The sequence below is a fragment of the Triturus cristatus genome, chromosome 4_1 (genome assembly GCF_964204655.1).
Source record: "Triturus cristatus chromosome 4_1, aTriCri1.1, whole genome shotgun sequence".
In the NCBI taxonomy this organism is placed as follows: Eukaryota; Metazoa; Chordata; class Amphibia; order Caudata; family Salamandridae; genus Triturus; species Triturus cristatus.
In genome coordinates, this window is record NC_140585.1 from 226,413,471 (window position 1) to 226,436,104 (window position 22,634).

At 45.3% G+C, this 22,634-nt stretch overlaps 1 protein-coding gene across 1 annotated transcript in view; it reads right to left on the minus strand.

Moving 5' to 3' along the window:
- LOC146854147 (uncharacterized) overlaps window positions 1–22,634 on the minus strand; it is a 144,135-nt gene that overhangs the window by 87,967 nt on the left and 33,534 nt on the right. Inside the window, exons 2-4 of the mRNA XM_085651924.1 lie at window positions 15,277–15,537; window positions 13,612–13,950; window positions 12,779–12,873 (exon numbers count right to left, since the gene is read on the minus strand). Of these exons, the coding sequence (XP_085508050.1) occupies window positions 12,779–12,873; window positions 13,612–13,950; window positions 15,277–15,519 (677 nt within the window). The 5' untranslated portion in view covers window positions 15,520–15,537. The remainder of the gene's footprint in view (window positions 1–12,778; window positions 12,874–13,611; window positions 13,951–15,276; window positions 15,538–22,634) is intronic.

Below are 22,634 nucleotides of genomic sequence, written 5' to 3' on the forward strand. Positions count from 1 at the left end.
TTTCATTAAATCCCACACTGGCATCAGTGTGGGTTTAATGTGCTGAGTTTTCAGTGCAGCCAGTATGGTACTGTGGAGTTCGGAATGACAAACTCCCAGCACATTATACTTTTAATGCCAGCACTGCACTTACAATGTCTAAGAATTGACTTAGACACTGTAGGGGTACAGGGCTCATGCACCTGTACCCTCACCACTGGTATGGTGCAACCAGCTAGAGGGGTGACTGATCTATGCCAGGGCAGTGGGTTGTAGGCATGACACACAGGGATGTGTGTCATGTCGACTCTTCACTTTGTTCTGCACCAAAACAAGGCGCCTGCAATGGCAGTGTGTGTGTGTAAATGCACAGGGCCTCTAAGGGTGGCACAATAAGTGTTGCAGCCCTTAGAGGCCTTCCCTGGCCACAGTGCCCTTGGTACCCATGGTCCCTTTTACAAGGGACTGACATGTGGCCAGAGAGGTGCCAACTGGGGGTACAAGGTACAGTTTTGGGGAAAGAACACAGGCACTGGGAACCTGATTGGCAGGGGCACAGGGCACATCAAGTCAGAGTGCATCAGTAGTCTGGCAAAAATGGGGGGGGTTACTGCAACAGAAACCCAGCTTCCTACAGGGATTATGAGGGATCACGCCACATCTTCCTAGATGTTTGTTTTTCATTGAAACAAGTAAGACCCACCATCCCACTCTAAGCACCATTACTTCATCAAATTTAGATGCAGTGGCCATCTTGGGAATAGGGAATCTACAGTGTGTCATGCCACATTGTACCAGCCCCGATGCAGTTGGCACATGCAACATGATGCAGTACTCCTTTTTTGTTCAGCAGCAAATGGCAAAGATTGTATTACCAAATAGGAGGTGTCTGGGGAACATGGCACGTGGCAGGGATGGTTTCTTCTGGATCAGTGGACAATTTCAATACACCTCCCCTGCAGTTCTTGTGGGAACTCTTTTGAGGTGCCCCAGGACAATTAGGAATTACTGGACTTAAACTGTGACCGTAGGAATCTTTTACCTTGGATTTTCTTACTATTGGACCTAAACTGAGCACCAGATATGCCCAGTTAGTACCTGATACTCAGGATAGCAAGGGGGAGTCCAATGCTTACTTGCTAGGGAGGTGGTGTTTGTTAGAAAATCAGTCAGTGTTTTTACTTCTAAGAAGAAAACATACTTTAATTAACACACTTAATACTAAACAAAGAATCAAAAATGAGCATAATTGAACCTCGACCTCTCTAGCCCACTGAATTAGAATTCTGAGTACGGTGGCCTTTCAGTGTTAAAAAATGTAAAGTCCCTTTTTCTGCTGTTTATCATGGGGTTTACAATATAAACCTCTACTAATATATTTGTCAGAGTTCACAATGTAAAACCAACCCCTTCCCATTGTATTTGTCAAACTGTTCACAACGGAACAATGGAACTACTTTAAAGTACTTCTACTTCCCAAGCAATTGCTCTTAAAGAAAATGATCAACAAATGGGCGGAGACAAAGTCCTGGGGCCAAAATAGTGTTGGACACAAATTAAGCACCAAGTACATACACCCCTTGAGCACTTGACCCTCAAGGCAGCGAGGCAGAGCAGTCCAGGGCTTATTCAGGGAGGTGGTGTGGATTATAAACTCAGAACCCTGCAAAGAACACATTAAATCCTACCAGTGATATTACATTTAAAATAAAAGTAATTTAATTCACAAACAATTAAATGCTAAATATAAAATTATTTGCATATAATCAAAATCAGTTGTCTCTAGCCCCACCTGAACTGGCAATCTGTGTACAAAGGACTTTCATTGACATAGGTATCAATTCACCAAAATGCCAGGGCTGGCAGAAGAAATATCACATACCCTCTCTCCCACAAGCATTTAAAATCATTTTATTTACCACAACTGTCACCAAAAGTCCTGTTCCAGTTACGTTCGCTCCATTTATTATTACACTAATATTGAATAAGAGATTATTCACTATTAGTATAATAAAAAACGGGCAGTAAATAAGAAATGCAGATCTGCCCCGATATTCATGGCACTGCATTTGCCATATCTGAGGTCAGGGGTCGCAAAGGCAGTGGCAGGGGGCGCAAGAGGCAAGCCAGTGGTTACAGGTGTGACCCCTGGCAACCTCTAAATCAAGTTCATGTTCATTGTTAAACAATCAAAAGCCCTTATTATTGTGTTGGATATGGAGTTCATAATGTAAAACACCGTACTAATGTATTTGTTGGCTAGCTCGGAATTTAAACCTCTTTCTATTGTATTAAAGAGTTCACAATATAACACCCCCACCCCCCATTGCATTTGACAGATGATTCACAACACAAAACTCATTTCTGTTGCATTTGGAATTGAAATCCACCAATGGAACCACTTCATGGGTGGGCTAACAAAGCTGCTGCCCAATCAGTGAAATACACAATGGAACCACTTTGTGGGGGGGCTAACAAAGCTGCTGCCCAATCAGTGAAATACACAATGGAACCACTTCGTGGGGGGGCTAACAAAACTGCTGCCCAATCAGTGAAATACACAATGGAACCACTTAGTGGGAGGCTAACAAAACTGCTGCCCAATCAGTGAAATACACCAATGGAACCACTTCGTGGGTGGGCTAACAAAACTGCTCCCCAATCAGTGAAATACACCAATGCAACCACTTCATGGGTGGGCTAACAAAGCTGCTGCCCAATTAGTGAAATACACAATGGAACCACTTTGTGGGGGGGGGCTAATAAAACTGCTGCCCAATCAGTGAAATACACAATGGAACCACTTCGTGGGGGGGGGGGGGGGGCTTACAAAACTGCTGCCCAATCAGTGAAATACACCAATGGAACCACTTTGTGGGTGGGCTAACAAAACTGCTGCCCAGTCAGTGAAATACACCAATGGAACCACTTTGTGGGGGGGCTAACAAAACTGCTGCCCAATCAGTGAAATACACCAATGGAACCACTTCATGGGTGGGCTAACAAAACTGCTGCCCAATCAGTGAAATACACAATGGAACCACTTCGTGGGGGGGCTAACAAGACTGCTGCCCAATCAGTGAAATACACAATGGAACCACTTCATGGGTGGGCTAACAAAACTGCTGCCCAGTCAGTGAAATACACCAATGGAACCACTTCATGGGTGGGCTAACAAAGCTGCTGTCCAATAAAGTGGCTGTGAAGAAACAGATCAATAAGAGAGCAGAGCCAAATCTCCTCTCTTCATACTGCTTTTTCCAATTATTTTTGTACGTGCACTGGCAGACAGCTAATTGCATATTACTGACAAGCATTGGCAAAACCAATAGGTCTCAACTCTGGGACCTATAAGCTTTACCAATGGTTTGTAGCCATGCTGCACAGCATCTCAGATGCTGTGCAGCCTGGCTAAAGACTAAAGAAAAGTGACCACCCATGTTATTCTGTAGGTGTGCGCACTGCAGTCTTCAAAATGATGGAGGCGCTTTTTTGTGTGTTTAGTTACCAATCCGAGGCGGGTTTGGTAGCTAAAAAGAAACAAAAAGTGTGAAAGCAGGTGGGTGTTGGGAGAGGCCACACAGAGCGCGTGGACGGGCAGAAGCATCCTGGGGAGGAAGCAATACAGAGGGCACATGTGTGGGAGAAGAAACAATGGGAGAGAGAGCAACATCGAGGGTGAGGGGAAGGAGCACACGGGCGGGTAGGCGATGGGGGAGTACAGGTGTTTAGAGAATAAGCAGTGGGTGAGAGAGGAGGGTGCAAGTGAGGGAAGCAACATGGAGGGTGGTTATGGGGAGGAGAAGCAACAGGGAGAGAGCAATGTTGCGCAGGAGGGGGAAATGCACGCAGGTGAGAAAGCAATAGGTGGAAGTACATGAGGGTGGGCGTAACATGGAGAGGGAGGGACACATATTTGACATAGATCAGCAAGAAGTCCAATAAGTACACGAGGGAGACACCTAGAGTGCTGAACGGAAAATAAAAATGTAGTGCTTGAAAAGCAAGCTGTGGAATCATAGAAGCCAGCCAAAAGTGATGGTAAGGAGGCAATGCTCCATAGGAGGAAAAAGTACAGGATTGAAAAGATGGGACATGAATAAGAAGTGGATAAATGAGAGTGACCCAATGGTACACAATGGGTGAGTTCCAAGCCCCAGTATAGTCTTAGTAACACCCACAAAATGTCTCGCAACAGATCACACATGCGCTGTCTAGTAGGCAAGACCTAAAAATCAGTGTGCTACTGCCACAATTCCAAGGAGGCGCTCTGGAGGGGTTGAAGATGCTTACTACAAAGCAGTGCAATAGAACTGCCTGCAAGATTGAATACTACCATAGACCTGCAATAAGGTGCAAGGGTAAATTCAGCAAGTACATTTGTGTAATTTATAAGTTACATCAGCTTTAAGTGCCAATCATGCTGACTTTGCTACTTTAATGATTTTACTCCCACCAGAGGTTCAACATGTCAGCAAATATTAGCTGAAGAAGAGGAGAGAATTCATGATGGTGTGAGTGCTATGGAACTTCCAATGGTGTAATAGAACCTTTTGACGGACTGGAGGTTCTTGATGACCAATTCCAGGCTTTTTTTGCATTTTCAAAAATGCATTTGGGGTCAGCCCTTTTTAAATGTTATTCTATGTATAGGCATTCTCAGAGAACTGGGAAACTTACCCTGAAATAATGGATCATCAACTTAATGTTGTATGGTATATCAACAGTCTGTTCTTACTTTACGGGGTGGCAATCGGCTTACATAGGCAATTAAATTCACTACAGACATCTTGTGTTAACAATTATTTCATAAATATTTTTCTAAAACACATGTGATGGTATTTGGGGAAAATAAATGGAATTTTAAATGTTTCTTACGGGACATTAAATTGGAGGTGGTGTTAGCATATCTAGGCAGGGCCGGTTCGAGGATTTTCGGGGCCCCGAGGGAATGTGCGAGGCCCATCCAATTTACCTATGTGACACCTTCTGGGCTCGGGAAGCTTCTTTGTGGAGACTCTTCCTGGGTCACATCTCCTTCTCTCAGCCACCTACAAGCTCCTCTTTTACAACTCATATCGGGCTGAAGGTGTGAGAATTGCTTGGGGTGTGAGAGTTTAAACTGTGGGGACGCAAAAGGGCTGACAATGGGCATCCTGCGGTGTCTCTGAATGGGCAGCCAAGCAGGAGGCCGAATTGCAGGACAAACCTGCTAAATGAGTCACCTTGCAACTTGGACAAGAGGAAGTGTCCCCCTCCCCTAGGCCTTTCCATACCATCCCTGAGAGGCCCAAGGAGCAGGCCCCCTCCCATGGCCCAATTGGAAAGAGACACCTTTCTTTCAATTGGATCAGCAGGGGTACATGAGGACCGGTAGGCTATTGCAATTGTGCGGGGCACCATGGTGATAGGCTGAGTGGGAGGCCATGGGCAGCTGCCCACACTGCCCATGCCTAGCGCCGGCCCTGTAGCCTGGAGTTCTATTCAATAGCCAATAAAAATGGAAATCACATTGGGAAGGTACCGCAGTACGAGTGGAGCAGGCTATGATCTGTTAGAGCAGGTTTAACAACATCTAAGGGGGTATTCTAATAAACCTTTGATTAAGGCTTAATTGTAAAAAGTTGTACCCATCGCCTCACAGGACAGAAGGGCCTTAGTCTTGGATTGGATGCCTCACTGTAGACAACAGGAAAGAAACGGTGGTAAAAAAGTGTTCACTCTTCCAGTTTCAGTGAACTTCGAAGCTATAAAGTTAGAGTTGGTTGCCAGAGTATGAAGGGGTTGCTTTTTCTCTGTAGGATTCTGAATGAAGAAACCTGGAGTATGGCTAGCTCTGAGTATTAGTGAAACTGAACAGGCTAAATGAAGTCTAGAAGAAGAGACGTATTTTGGACATAGGAGTTCTTATTCTGAGACTTATCAATCTAACAGTGCAGGGGACAAGCATGAAGTTAAGGTGCTATCTGAAGTCCACTCTGTGTTTCAAAACCTTTGGTTACAGTTAGTGAAATCATAGTTGCAATGGGTAAAACCAGGAAATTTGTAAGTGTGAGGTTTTGATTAAGTGAAATCTCTGATAAATCCATTCTCCGGTTGTTATTAAGGGCCAGATTGGGACATATTCAAAGGCATAAAAAATATTAGGCAGCACATATAAAACTAAGGGCCAGATGTACGACCATTTTTGCATGCGCAAACAGGTTTGCGTACCCGTTTGCGCATGCAAAAACAGCATGGGGAATGTACAAACCTTTTTTGTGAGTCACAATTTTTTGAGACTCGCAAAATAGGGTTTTGTGACTCGCTATTAGGAAGGGTTGTTCCCTTCCTAATAGCGAGAGCAACCCTATGTAAGAATGTTTCGCATTTGCAATTGCGGGTGCAAAACACTCGGAAATTACCACCCTCCTAAAGAGGGTGTTAATGCACTCGCTAAAGGGAAGGGGTCCCCAGGGGACCCCTACCCCTTTGCAAATGCAGGGGAAAATATTTTTTAAGGGCAGGCAGTGGTCCCAGGGACCACTGCCTGCCCTTAAAAAATTAAACAAAAACATTTCAAACTTTTTTTTTTAATGCATCCCGTTTTCCTTTAAGGTAACGGGCTGCTTACAAAAAAAATTGCTTTATTTAAAAGCAGTTCCAGCAGGCCACCATACTTGGGAGGGCCTGCCATTCCCAATGGGGTTGCAAATTACGAGAGGCTCATTAATATTCATGAGCCTTTCAATTTGCGACCCATTGGGAATCGCCAACAGTGTGATATACACTATTGTACATTGGAAATAGCGCCTTGCAAATTGCGAGTCGCAAAAAACTTGCAATTTGCAAGGCGCTATATTCACGGTCGTACATCTGGCCCTGATGTTAAATGTTTACAAATATTCTAACAACTCTTGATTGCTTGTTTTGAAATATAATATATTGATTATGTGTAACACATCATTTGTACATTTGTACATTTTTAATTGGAATAATTTATGTGTGAATAATTGTATGGACATTTTGCTGTCTTACATAAACAATTTATGACTGGTTTAGAAGGATGTAAGTGTCAATCGTGAACTAAAATAAGTGAGTGCAATGGACAATTCCTAGGTGATTTAAGGCATTTCTCCAACATTTGAGGAAAAGAACAAATTTACAGAGCGATCATAACAGGTTTGTGACAACATTGACAAAAACAAAGATTTTGGGATTATTATACCGTGTGTTGTAGCTCTTTCATGATTCTAAGGATTTGAACGAGAGAAAAGTCAACAAACTCTCCCACCCAGAGAATATGGATCCCACGGCATCCTGGATAAAGCCAAAGATAAATCTTTTACACAGTTCCATTGACGAGGCAAGTGGCTGAAATCCAGGCAGGATCACACGCTTACTAAAAATGTGCCTGAGGAGTCACTATGAAAATACAATAGTTCTCAGTAAACTCTTTTGTTTTACATCATAGAAGTGTGTACTTTGGCCTGTAAGAAGTGCATCCTCGGGCACAGAGTAAGGTGCTATAATGTTAAGCAGTCAATAAGCAAACCATGAGCTTGTAGGACTCTTGCAGTAAGAGGCAAACCTTTCCAGCTTTCTATCTTTAAGCTTCTTAGCTTTAAGGCTCCACTAAAACATTTCCGGCCTGCCTTTAAGGCTCCACTAAAGAATTGTCGACCTGCCTCAAGTTTCAGCGGAGTAGAAGATTCAGTAGTATGTTGGCATCCCCCTCCCCCCCACCACCCACCCCCCCACCTCAACATCCTCCGGATGGTGGAGTTTTCTGCAAACATGATTGCTCTAGAGAGAAAGGAGAGAACTGTTCTAGAGATCTGAATCAGATCACCTCTGTGTAAATGGGGACATAGATGTTGGGCAGGACTCTTTTTGTTTGAGCCACAGTAATGAGGGAGCAAATGTCCTCTGTGCTAACAATATATAGGATGGCATTAGTGGTGACAAAGGAATGCTAGATCCCCTTCCATGTAGTGGCCAAAGAAGAAGTCTTCTCTGCCCATTGGGGGCCGCTTAGTTTGGAAGAATCAAATGATTTTGATGCCACTCTTCTGGAACCATGGAGCTTACCTGATGATCAACAGGATTCAAACATTCTATTCCCTTCTTTACTTTATTTTGCTCTTAAAAGATAGGAGGCAGCATAGCCAAGGAACATCCAGCACCCCATGCAACACTGCAACTTTGTCTCCGTCCTAGCAACACTGTACTTAGATTGCCGATTGTTTTGTCTCTTTTCCGCAGTTCTTCGTCTAAGCAGGGATTGGACTACGCCCTGTATTCAGCCTCCATGTTTCCCAGGATTGCTAGGACAGGAATGGCTTCTGACTGGCTCCCTTCTGAGCTTACAAGCTTACATTATCTCTCTGATTGGCTGCATGTGGTACTCTCTGGTAATTTTAACAGTGCCCCCAGTGAGTTTCTCATCTGCTGCTCCTGTATTACACCTGGGTAGACTCCATATAATATTCACTGGTGGTTTAGCAATGCCCCCAATGGGTCACTCATCTGCTGTGCTTTTAGTGCACCATGGTAAACTCCATGCAATAATTTCTTGAGGTTTTTAACAGCATATCTAATGGGCTACTCCTCTGTTCCTCATCCTTTTACACCTGGATAGACTCCTTATAATAATCCCTGGTGATTTTAACTTTGCACCTAATAGTCTGCTATTCACTTGCTCATCAGTCATCAGTCCAAAAGATGGTAAGTACCTTCATGTGTGCCTGCTGATGTGCAGAGACAGCAACAATTAATGTACCATGGAGACACTACCTAGTCAAACCTAACATACCCAACAAAACATATTCCATGTAAACCAAACCATAAACAACACCCCTTCAGTCAGTTCGTAAGGGTCCCAAACAACCCAATGTTCTTCAGAGTGTCATACAACCTCAACAGACGTGCTATATACATATTGAATTCGGACCACCCATAGACTGCTTTCAGCCTCGCAAGGAGTATGGAAAGTTCTATACAAATAATAATATATTACAATCTTTCCCAGGCCCATTCTTCAAGTGGAGGATCATTTTGGAGGATACATATAAGGATGTAACTCTGCAACAGGGACTCTGATTGATTCATCACTTATTCTAGTTGAGGGGAAGCTAGCTTTATTTTTAAAATCTTTATTTATTGTTTTTTCCAACAAAGAACAAACATTGTACATAGTCTATAGGAGTTCATTTGAATATGAGTCGCGATACAGATGCAAGACGGACTTCAAGCTACGGATCATACAATACAGTACATAATAGTGGTGCCATAGTCAGCAACTAACAGAGTACCTTAGATCAGTTGCACATGTAACTCATCATGCTCCCCGCTCTCCCCGTTGGATAAAGACGAATCACTCTCAGTTCAACTGGTGTTAGGCACATTCTCCGTGTCCCCAAATAAAGCGGTCCCTAAGCACACCGAGGCTCCAGGTCTGCCTGCACTTTGTCATCAGTTCACACCTGTCTGAGATGCTCCTCCTTAGACAGAGACCATTCCAAGACATCCCGGACCCACTGGGCCTCCCCAGAAACCCTCACTACTATCCAGGTGATGGCAACCTGCTACTGGGCCAGAACGGACAGCTTATGTTTCTTGGGTCTAGCAATATTTCCCTACAAACAATGTTGCGGCGTCAGTTCACACCTCAAAGCTGTGTTCCCGGGCAATCTATCTACCACGGCTGATTAAAAGGCCTCCATCGCCGTGCAGCCCCATGCCAGGTGCATAAAGTCTGCCACCACGAATTTACAATGGGGGCAGGCAAGTGGTGACCGACCCAGATCACACCTATGTAGGTTTGCGGGGGTCGCATTAAGTGCGATATAGGAAGTTAAAGTGGTCAAGTGAAAGCAGGTGTTAATAGATACTCACTTCAGCAATGCGCAAATCCTGGCCCACTCCACATCTGACAGGGGGTTACCCATATCCACCTCCCACATCTGCTGCATTTGCAGTTGCCCGCATATGCCACCCGCTTGAAGCGCTTTATAAATCAGGGAGACCAGGTGGTGCTCCAAGCTGATCGTCAGCAGCGCTCCCAACACCACAGAGTCCAGTTATGCAGCCAGAAAGGAGACCCAGATCTGCGTAACAATCTCTGCCACGCCTCCATAATGTAAAAAATGCCCTGTTCGAGGCCAAAATGCTATCCTGCGTTCTCAAAGGAAATTCATCTTTCACTGGGAAACAAGTCCCTTTCCCCCACCTCACAGCCTCCTTCATTCCATGCATGAAATGTCATGGCTCTGTCTACCTGACAATATGGGGCGCGCACCAATAGTGGTAGCTCCCAGTGGAATAGTGCCCTCTTAATCACTACTGTAACCACCCACCAATGTAGCGAGCCCCTTGGTACACCTGAGCCCGCCATCAGCATCTACGGGAGTTCACCGTCTTCCACCATTCCTGGCAAAAGGTCTTTTTCCAAGTTGTCCCCCTCAACCAGCCAGAGGGCTGCGTGCTGCATATGGAATGCAAAATAATAAAGTTCCAGGTTTGGGGCTTCCAGCCCCGCTTCCAGATGTCCCCTCATTAACCTTGTTCTAGCCACTCTAGTCCACTTCTCCACCCACAAGAGTGACATGAGAAGGATGTTCAACCTCTGGAAATTCCCTGCCCGCTGTGGACACAGTGAGTTCTGAATGGTGTACAGACATTGTGGTAGCAACACCATTTTAGCCATAGCAATTCTACCCATGAGCGACAATTGCAGAGTACTCCAAACCGCACCGATGCCTGCAGCGAAGCTAAAATCCTTTTGGACATTATGATGTAATTGCTCTTCCTCAGTGTGTGCCACCATTACTCCAAGATAACGACATCGGCCTAGCTCCCATCGCAACCCCAGGTCCGGAAGCCTCTGCACAAGGACACTCATCAGGGCTGCCAACCGAAACAGCATTGACTTTGCCTTATTATGTATGAGACCAGACACCTCGCCGATGTCCTCTAGAAGCTGCTGCAATATCGGCAAGGTCTCCCTCGGGGCCTGCAGATAAAACAGGGCATCGTCAGTATAAAGGGACACCACATGCCTACCGTACTCTAGCTCAATTCCCCAACCATGCATAACCCGCTGGACCTGAATGACCAATGGTTCCATCGAGAGGGCAAAGAACAGAGGTGACAGAGAACAGCTCTAGCTATCGCCAACCTGACCCACGCACCCAGAGCAGTGTACAGCAATCATATCCAGGTTAGGAATCGTGGGCTGCAACCCACAGCCTTCATGATTCTCAAGAGGTACACCCAATCCACCGTATCGAATGCCTTTTCTATATCAATGGCGGCTAATGCCATCTCCTCCTGGGCATCCTCCACCTCATGCAGAACGATCGTCATGCTGCGGCCTGGCACGAAGCAGCACTGATCAGGGTGAACCCAAACACTCATCACGGGATGCAATGGATTGACCAAACATTTACATTAGATCTGAACATCAGAGTTGACCGTCGTCAGAGGCTGATACTTTGCCAGGTCCGAGCCCTCTCCCCCCGGTTTGGGCATCATAGAGATGAGCCCTTCCGCTTATGCTAGGAGAAAGCTGGTCTATCTCCTCAGCCTTGAGCAGTTTCTGTGTGAGCGCCGCTAGCAATGTTTGCAAGAACTCGATAGGAAAGTCGTCCCCCTGGGTTCCTTAGCCCTTGGGAGAATCCATAGAGCCGACCGCAATTCTTCCAGGGTGATGCCTGCCTCCAACTCCTCTGACATAATCTCTCCCACCCTGGTGACCTCTAGGGTGAAAGGAAACTAATTAAACAATACTGCAGACCTAGCAAACTGCTCAGAACCCTCCACACTAGACACATAAAACATGTTTTGATTTGCTTCATTCATCATACCATTATATGAAAATTCCCCAAGGACAACCACCAACCTCCATGTTTTTCAGTTCAAGTAATTTTTAGTCAATGGCACCACAGAAATCTACTACATCTCCTTTACATATGCAAAATTCCTTTAGAGAGCAACATATTATTTGTTGATAACCATATCGACATTGAAACAGCATATATCACTTTCTATGGACACATACACATTATAAATAAGATGAACGCTACCATATATAAGACAGGAAGCCAAAGCAGAGCAATCAGCAAAGGACAAAATGTTTCGTTTTATGTTTGTTGTGCTCTCATGACTAACATACCAGCACCAAACTATATGGGCTGACCCCATAACAACAAATGTAACCCTTAAATGTACTTGGCACCCTGGGGAAAGAGGGGCAGTGAGATTCCTCCTAAACCAGGAAATGAGAGGTTTGACATGTGGAAAGGTTCAGGGTGTAGAGTCAATCAGCAGGGGAGACTGTCAGAGACTGTTTATTGCATATCGACTAACCATTGTCTACGGCAGGAGAGAGTTCAATGGGCAGTCAGCCAGTAGATCAAGAATGCCTTAGGTTTTCAAGTACTCAGTGAGCATTCAGCCAGCAGATCAGTGGTTGATGTCTGAGGGTGCTCAGTGAGCGGTCGGCTAGTAGATCAAGACTGCCTTAGGTTTTGAAGTTCTACATGAGCAGTGAGCTACTAAATCAAAACTGACTGAGATTGGCCACTGCATACTCTGAAGCTGCAAGGAATCTGAGTGTAAGCAGATCACAGCACAAAGGGTGATTCAAAGGATGAGGTTGCATGTGGGAATTACTGAAGTAAGACAGACTGGGTGCCGGCTGAGGGAGAGTCATAGTTTTGAGAAACGGTATACCGTGAATCATAGTATAAAGTGAGTCGCAGGCGGACCCCAAGCAATAGAGGGCAACTCATAAGCTCAATTCAAGTACTGAACATACTGTGCTTCAGGATGGACCATCAGATGAGTAGAACATGTGTGTGTCTCTGGATGGCTGTAATGCTGAAGGCTGCAGGAGGCTTGACAAGCTGAAACCTGAGGAGTAAAACCAACCACTGAAATTTACATATAGACACAAACATTTAAATAATATTAATAATAACCATATGGATAATAACATGTTACAAATAATACTACTACGCATGTGAATGATGGTAATAATAACATTAATGCAAAAGAATAACAAAACTAAAGTTCCTGGCGTGAGAGACCACCCTGTGTCCGAAGACAGTGGCCACAACTGTCCCCAAAATCGAAGACACAATGAAGCGCACAGCTTCTACACTACTATCACCTTCATCTGAAACCCATTTCAAAGTACCTGCTTCTTTGCTTCCTTCACTGAAACCTAAAAATTTGGGTAAATGGCCATGCAGTGGAGCACCTTCCTGAGCTCAATCCAGGCAGTGGAAGGGCAATGGAGAGCCGACTTTTCTCTTAGAGAGGCTGCGAAAGTACAAATGTATGTACTTTTTCTCTCAGTACAAAGACAGTTGGTGCCTTACTCACTTTAAAAGAGCAGTTAACATAACATTAAAAGAATACTTAACACAACAAAGATCATGAAAGATCTTTGGTCATTAGTATCTCTGTAGGAATACTCCTCAGTGGTCCCAGATGCCATGTAACTCAGAGACTTGTCAAGTACATGTGTCTGTAATGGACAAAACCTCCACTTCAAACCCATGAATTCTCTCTGTCATGAATATTATCTAGGTAAAGAGAAAGGCACAGGAATGCTATTAAAATTCATAAGTCCTTCCATTGACTTACCTCACAGGAATTATCTGCTGGTTGGAGACTGGCCATCTCAAAGGCTCCCACTAAACCACTCCTTCCATCATCTGAAGAACCCCCTGATGAGAGGTGTAGCATGTGCAGGGGCCGACCCTTCCCAATGTGTGAAGCATGTTCACAAATGTCCTGCAGCATATGGTCAGGTAAAGAGTCTGTGATCAACACAACTGCTTGGCAGGTTGGATCCTGAAATGCTTCCGCCAGCGCACTCTGAATATCAACACCGTTATCTGATGGAAGAGTCTTAATCCAGGACACTGCTTCAGCCACATTCTCCGGAGAAATCCTTACTGAACAATTACACCATTTAGAAATCTAATGGGGAAGAAGCAAAGATGACCACACATTTATCAACATGATATGAAGTCTACTGGGAATCAATGGTTTACTGCCAATGCAAATTATTTCCAGAGTCTAGCTTCAATTCCAGGCGTGAGATAATTCACTGATCCCAAATAGAGGCCTGTTGGTGGCTTCTGGATCTGGTGCCTCGAAAGCCCCAAACATCCTACAGTGGTATAACATACGTGACATCAAAGGGTCAGGGATGTTTATACCAGTGTGAAATACTGTATCTTCCTGTGTGACACAAGTGAGATATCGTAAGATGTACATGGGCATATATCTGAGCACAATGGAACATGTTACAAATGTATGCAACAGGAACTCAATGGAAAGGATTACAGGTCTAAGATCTCAAGAGTTCTTGCATCTGTGGGATATTGTGACATTTTAAAGACATGTGTTAAAGGATTTGGATAACTCAACACTAAAGTGGAAATATAGGTATTTCACACTGTTAACCATTTTATATCTACTTGCTCCATGGAATCTGCTACATGAGTGAAATATTATACAGCTCAGGGGAACAGACTTATATGTCTCAGGGAACCATGGAATGGGTTGCTGTGTGAGGTGTAATAACATTTAGTGGACTGTGTTGCAGTTATGAGACACTACAGGAAGACATGGAATATGCATCTGGACTGTTTGGGTCAAGGAAATGTGTGGCAGCTTTGAGATATCTCACGGATCCAAGTAATATAGTGCACCAATGAATTTCTCATGGACCCCAGTGAATGTGCAATAAGTGTACAATATAGAACAAGTACCATGAAATATGCTACTGCTGTTCATGGGATCTTTTCTAAGTGTGAGATCTTAGGGATCAAATGCCATAATCCACATGTAGTGGGGGCCGTAGTAAAATATCCTTGACGTAGATGTGCATTACTAACTGCCAAGCCCAGTTCTTAGGTGTGCCCCAGAACTGATTAGGTTTCATGTGTATGCAACGTTTAGTCCCCAGGAATTTTCGACCGTATGGAACGTCTTGGGAATCACACAGAGAATGCTGGAGGTTTAAGCGATCATGCACCACAAATAAGTTCTACATATATAAGATACCTCTCAAGCCACCATTGTACTACAGAGGTTTCAGGGTCTTGGTAAAATTATTACTGGTGTAAGGAAGGTGACACATGAATTAGAAAAAGTTACAGGCATGAAATAACTAGAGGACCCATGGAATGTACTGGATACATAAATTATCTCAATTCTCCAGGACGTTTGTTGCTCATGTGGAACAGTTGACAGTCCTTGGTAACGATCTGTACTAAATGATTTGCCTGGAGATGTTACCTTATTCGAGAAGCTGATAACGTTGAACATTGCATATATCCTGTTTGACAATGCAAAAAGAGTGTCCGAAAGGTATGTTTTCAGATACTCCATCTTCAAAGACGATCCATCCAAAGAGCCAACTACAAAGTTGACATTCTCAGCTCGGAGTTCATGTAACAGAGGAAGGACCCCAGAAGAATGATGCAGGGTCATCCTGGCTGCATGTCCAGGGACAGGGCTGTGACACCCAACATACGGCATAGTGGCAATCTTCTAAACCTAACAAAAAAAAAGATTCATAAGTGATCTATCATCATAAATGATACTGGGGATAAATAGCAAAAATATTCAAGAATAATCCCATACTACACAAACAGCCTCATGCATCAAGCCAAAATCCAGTCGGTAAAATACTGATTCGCTAATAGCTCCCGGTATTGAGTTAAAAATACCCAATCCCAATGCATCAACCCAAAAGCAAAAATCGCTATTTAAGGAATCCTTAAATAGCGATTCCTTAAATAGCGATAGCATTTAAGGAATCCCAAATTGAGATTCCTTAATTTAAGGAATCTCAATTTGGGATTCCTTAAATGCAATGCATGAAAGTTAAAAAATTAGCGAATTCGCTAATAGGGGGAGCAAATTACCATGAAGATGAACTGCATGGTAATTTGCTAAAAGTTTGAAAAATGCACTTTTGTGCATTTTTCAAAGTTTCATGTTGCGCACACACATGCCCTTAGAGCATGTGTGTGTGCAACATATGTGCACATATCGATTTCAGGGGTGCAATAGGGTGTCATTTTGACACCCTTGCACCCTTGAAATTGCATGAGCAATTTGCGAGAACCTACTGGTACTCGCTATTTGCTCATGCAATCTCCAATTCATTCCTATGGGCCTGGAGGCCCATAGGAATGATTGGGATGGCATTCCTTAATTGCTACTCGCAATTTGCTAGTAGCAATTAAGGAAAGTTAAGGAATCGCTATTTGAATAGCGATTCCTACATGCATAGCCTTTTGCTATTCCTTATTAGCGATTCCTTATTTTTCGCTAATAAGGAATCGCAAATGGCATTGTTGATGCATGTGCCCCTATGTCCTTCCTCTCCCTGATTCCATCCAGCAGGCATTACCAGAAAGCATCCCTCTATGTATGTGAGCACCATGCCTTGACTGTGCTTTACTCCCTGCTAAACCCAGCTGCAAAATATGGTTGCACTACATATACAGAACCTGCTAACTGTGAAAATGGATGGTGGATGTTGGGAAGTGTGGATAACAAGAACTACGAGTACCGGGATCACCGTAAAGGAAACTTTCCTTAGTCTGTTTTCCTGCTTTCCCCTTCTTCCGAATTGGTTGGGAACGCTGGGAGGGGGTAGAATTATATGGTTGTTTGTTACTGTATCACTTACCACTACATCGCCCAACAACTATTTGGAGGACATTAAATCGAAGAGCACTAAATCATAATGATAACTTTACAACATATTTTACCTCTGCAATTGACCACCAGTATGCTGACTATATTTTCAGCAACTTCTTTCTAATTTTATGTTGCATATTATCCTAGTTTGTAATTGTAACCCAATTCTTCATTGTGTGTGCTAGGAATTACATTATTCTTTAACCAGTACCTAACCGTAACAACGTTTAATTTCACTTGGCTTCAATCCTAACCCTAAATTGAATCTATTATTATTTATATTTTTATTATAGTAAATTATTCAAATGTAACTGATCCCTAATACCAACAGTAAACCATGATATAGTACTGTGCAACCCTCACAACAATCTAATTTAAATTGTTACTTTTAAAATTGTAATCATTCAAATCATATATCCCTTACTAACTTCAATCCTTTGTTAGTTTAAAAGACATCTTATCAAATAAAATTGATATTTTTCCCTTATGCTTACACAAATCCTTAATTATTTGTAAGTATAGTAAATGAAAGTAAATTAGAGACTGATAATAATATATCTCAGGATGAAGATGTAATATTGTGAATATCTACTATACATACATATATTTTTATAAAACACATCTAGCTGTGTTTGCCTTCCTGGAATGTTGAACTTTGAAGGCTGAACAGTTTTATAAGAAGATGGTGGAGTAATCATTAGCACTATAAAATATCGAGCTCCGCTTCATGATAGATTGTCAATGAGCGAAAGAAACTAACAGTGTACAGAAAAAAAAGAAAGGAATGGGAAGCCAGCGGCAAACTAATGTACGTAGAAGAAATGCACTCACCAATATTGGTACCAGCAAATAAAGGTGCAGTTAACAAATCAAGGATGTGGCAACAGCAAATCAAACAAGCGAAAAAATTGCCAGAGGAAACAGGAAGCAGCAGAGCTAAAGGTGCGCATGCACCAAGCACGACAGCAGAATAAGTGTGTGTACAAAGAATGAGAGCATAGTGAGCAAGTGTAGTGCATCTGTTTCAAGTCAAGTAATAGCAGATAACATGACAGTAGAAAAAAGACATTTCAAGCTCAATATTTCTGAGGTCACCATCTTTGGACATGTGTGAATCACAAACAATATTGCCACATTGAGAAAATGCCATTAAAAGGATAAACACTTTTGGAAGGTTACATATAAAAGACATATGGATGAACAAGCATTAGACTTGTTCGTCAATTTAGTGGGAGATCGTGCAGAAAACATCCGTGTAACAAATCCTTCAGAAAAAGCTCCAACATATTGTAGTCCTAATAGTACCCTGTCATGCAGGACCTACGCTGTTTACGGATAACATATACTGTGGGTCTGGTGGCAGACTGACTCCTTGCACCCCGCCTCATATGTTAACCTATGGTTTGCATTCGCTAGCTCGCAGTGCCAATTTTCTGCTATCAGAGAGATTCGTTTTTGGCAACCTCAGAACACAATAACCTCAGACTCGTGGAAACAATATACTACTTTTCACCCAGTCACTCGTACTTCTTTGTTTTGCTCTCAGAGAGATACAGAGAAGAAACAGTCAAGCATTTTTACAATAAGAATTTATTGTACCGTAGTTCTTCTCATGTAGAATAAGTGCGCTGTTACAACTGTAACACAGTAGCAGAGATATAGAACCAGCAGTACAGTGAATAAAAAGGAATAGTATTGTTCTACCATTTTGCAATAGTCATGAACATATACATGAATATGAAATGCATTTATAAAAAAAGTGTGTACTCCTAAGATACCTAACTAGATGTACCTAAGTGTACCTAGCATGTGAGTAGGTGATACAGGGCCTAAGCCTAAGAGCCTATGAGCCAAGAATCCCGCTAGGATTGAGTCGAACCCCCATACCTGAATGGTGAGAGTGTGGGACTTCGTCCTGGACTTGAGCTGGACACCCCGCAAGGGCGCGTCAGACCACTGTCAGCTGGTGCGATAGCATGGGGAAGGGTGCAGATTGGCAGTGGATAAAATATGGTGGTGAAGACAATCCGTGACCCTCCCTGGCCAACTACAAAGCATTGCAGGTACCAGTGGAGCATGAGACATGCATGACCCCCAACAATGTTTGCTCCCACACACTCCTGAAGAGGAGGAGGCTGTCCAATCTGTGGATATGACTGCAGGGAAGAGGGTGCCCCAGGGCACCGAAAAATCAGATTAAAAAAGTTTATCAGCATACCAAAGGTGAGCATAAAATCAAGATAAAAACACAATTACTAAAGATAACGTGCAGAATTTTTGATAAAGCATCAGAAGTATGCACATAAAGCTTGAATAAAAACAGTATTGCAATAAAATGATAAGTCCAATGTTATCCATAATCCGTTAAAAAAAACGGACAACTAGGCAGACCATAAAACAATGCAAAAGTTCAACAGTGCAAAAGAGTGTAAGGAAACAGGCTTTTTGTGGGTTCACTCGCACTTTTTGCCCGATGTTGAAAGCTAGATACTGTTGCAATGGCTCTGAAATGCCCTGCGCCCTGTTAAATAGGACTCAGTGCATGTCCTCTGACCCTTAAAATTGTGCATGTTTGGGGCGTGGCTTGGAGAGCCAACATGGCGGACGCAGCTAAGTGAGGCTCCGGCCGCCCAAGCCAAAATCCGTCAGAATCCTCCATAAATCTGGATCCCAGATATATATATAAAAACAACACTGGTTGCAGAGGTTGGGCAAAGCAACGGTTTGTGCGGTGATGGCAGCCCAGAAACTGGAATGGGCCGCGTGATACGGACGAGTGATTGCGGTCTGGCCCGCGCTGCCCCTGGTCCATTACTGCAGAGCTGTCACTCGGCGATAGCCGCGACCACAGAGGGAGACTATAGGCCGGCTGAAGGACAATGCCCAAAGGTGAGGGGCACCGCTGTGGGCAATCGTGGAGGCGGACGTGGCCGAGCTGTGCTGTGGCTGCCCGTGGCTCCGAGAGGTCACATGACCAGCTAAGCGTGGTGGGCGGCGGTGCCTGAGGGCCTTGCGGAGCCCCCTACATACTCCAGTGAGACTCCCTGCACGGCTTGGTCAGCCAGGGAGCGAGAGCAGCGGATACCGGCAGTCGTATCCTACGGCAAACCGAGGGGGCCCGGCTGAGGTCCGAGCCACGAACCGAAGACGGGCTGGACCGGGCCACGCCCTACCGCCCCTCCACCATATTGTGATTGAAGCCCGGGGATCAGAAAGACCCCATCTGGAGTGCAGACGAACGCCTAGAAGAAAAGGGCCCCAACCTCCTCGTGTGCCCATGCAGAGGGCGCCTGGGGACTAACGGCGTCACAGGAAACATGGAGCCCCCTGATGCTTAGTGGGCCTCATCCCGAGTGCCGGCGAGCACCCAGAAGAAAAGGGCCCCAGCAGCCTTGAGTCCCAGTGCGAAGAGCGCCTGGGGGTTGAAGGTGCCTCAGGTAACACTAGGCCCCCTGGTGCTGAGTGGGCCCCATCTGGAGTTTGGGCAAGCGCTCAGAAGAAAAAGGGCCCCAGCAACCTCATGTGCCCGTGTGGAGAGCGCCTGGGGGTTGAAGGTGCCATGGGAAACATTGGGCACCCTGGTGCCTAGCGGGCCCCATCTGGAGTACGGCCGGGTGCCTAGAAGGAAAGGGCCCTAGCAACTTGCCGCACAGAAGATATATAAGATTGGGGAGTTGCGGAGCATAGCCGAGTGAGCGACTGGGACACCTAATACCCACCTGGAGGTGGCAGCTGCGCCCCTGTCATGCGGCTCCAACCTAGAGGGGTGGCAGCTTTGGACCCCGAGGGGAGCGGACGAACTGGGGAGGCTGGCAGGCTGGGGGTCCGGCGAGTCTGACAGAATGGGGTCTACTTGGCCGGCCTCTTAGGGCTGCAGAAGCGGCCAAGCTAGGCTTGGTGCAGCTTGTGGTCTGGGGAGGCTGTATTCCGTGAGACCTGGCCCACGGCGCTCTCCTGGGGAGCGTCTGGCGAGGCGCCCCGGAAGAACTGCCCAACTGACGTCACTGGACATACTATCCTGCCGTAGAAGCTAGGACAGGTGCGGGACTGCCACTGCCCGCAGGGGGAGCCTTTCCGCCGTGTTTTCCCTCACTTTCCCCCCCCCCTGGTGTCCTACCATCCAGCATGAGCAAGGACAAACTGGTGGGCCCCTGCCCCAAGCAGAGTACTCTGGACCAATTTGCTACTACTCCTGGCGGTTTAGGGGAGGCAACACCGTCGGTCCGGTCCCCGACAACGCGGCACTGCTGGCGGCGCTCACCCAGGCCCATGATACCCTTGATGCGAAGATCAGAGCCGTGGGGTCCGAGGTCTCCCTCTTGCGCCAAGACCTCCGCAAGGCAGTAGACCGTATCACAGAGGCAGAGACTTGCGTCTCCACCGTGGAGGATATCGTGGTCTCCCTACAAAAGGCGGTGAACATTCTCACAGTTGTTGCACAGAAGCTGGTGTCCAATGTTGAGGATGCAGAGGGCCAATCTCGGCGCAACAACTTGTGCTTCGTTGGCTTTCGGGAGGGGTGCGAGTGCTCATCCATGGGCAGTTTTGTTACACGGTGGCTGAGGGCCCTTCTACCAGAAGACTCCGTGTCCTCCTGCTTTGTAGTAGAATGAACCCACCGGGTGCTGACAAAGACGCCCCCCCCCAGGTGAACGCACGAGACCGGTGATCGCCAAACTGTTAAATTATGTCGGCCGTGATGCCATCTTACAGTTTACAAGAACCCACAAGGACCAGCTGCTTTTTGAATCACAGCCCATTATGATCTTCCCGGACTACACTAGACTGGTGCAGCAACAGTGCCAGTCATTTACAGCAGCCAAACGCAAGCTTTGGGAACTCAACATATCCTACATGCTGCTTTACCCTGCTCGAATGAGGGTCACATACAACTCAAAATCATATTTCTTTGATACTCCTGAGGCAATCTTCACCTGGGCGGATGAAACAATGAACCTCAAACCACACACCCTGCCATTGCTGGAATCGGACTCCTAACAAGGATCGCAGAGAAATAGACAGAAGAGGGGGTTCCTCTACGAGAAGGCACAGACCCAGGACGAGGGGTTATAATGACAACCGACTGACACCGCTTCACTGGCCTGCGGCCCTGACCGACGGCAGCACTTTCCCCCTTTATGCAGAACCGCTGGGAGAACCAATTTGGCTTGGGGTCCACCCAAGGAACCGCTACGCCACAAAACTGTTATGTTTAGCTGTTTTGGGATGTTTGGGTATGTTTGGCGGAGATCCCCGGTATCCCCTGTTGGGGCCCCGCCCGCTTCTCCACTGCAACAGATACTCCTTGTTGGTGGAAGTATGGCAGTGGGGGATAGGGGGGAGGGGAAAGTTCAGTCCTATCAAGCTAATATTGTTGTAGATATCAAACACACACAGAGATAGCAATCCACATAGATGGCAGATGACCCCACATGCACATATTCCCCAGCTGGGGGAATTAAACATAGTTTCCTGACATGTTAGAGGGCTGCTTAACAAAATCAAAAGGGGCGCCATTCTCCGGCAAGCCAAACGCTGCATAGAAGACATCCTTCTCCTACATGAGACTCCTCTCCTGGGTAATAAAACCCCATGCCTCAATAGATTTGGATATACCATAGTGTACCACGCAGGGTTCACACGGAGCTCCCGGGGCGCAGCAATTCTAGTGCATCACTACGTCCCATTCATTTTATCCAAACAGTGGCTAGACTCCGGGAGTCGCTACACTATCATCTCAGGCACATTGTATGGCAAACGCGTAACTATGGGCAGTGTCTATGCCCCTCCTCCCCTGGGACATCCATTTACAGACAGAATTTCACAGGTGTGGGGGGAACTCCCAGAATGTCTGATCTCTCTTGGTGGTGACTGGAATGACGTTATGTTATCCCTGGATCGCAAGCGCGGGCCAGGGCGGGAGTCCCAAACAGGCAGATCTC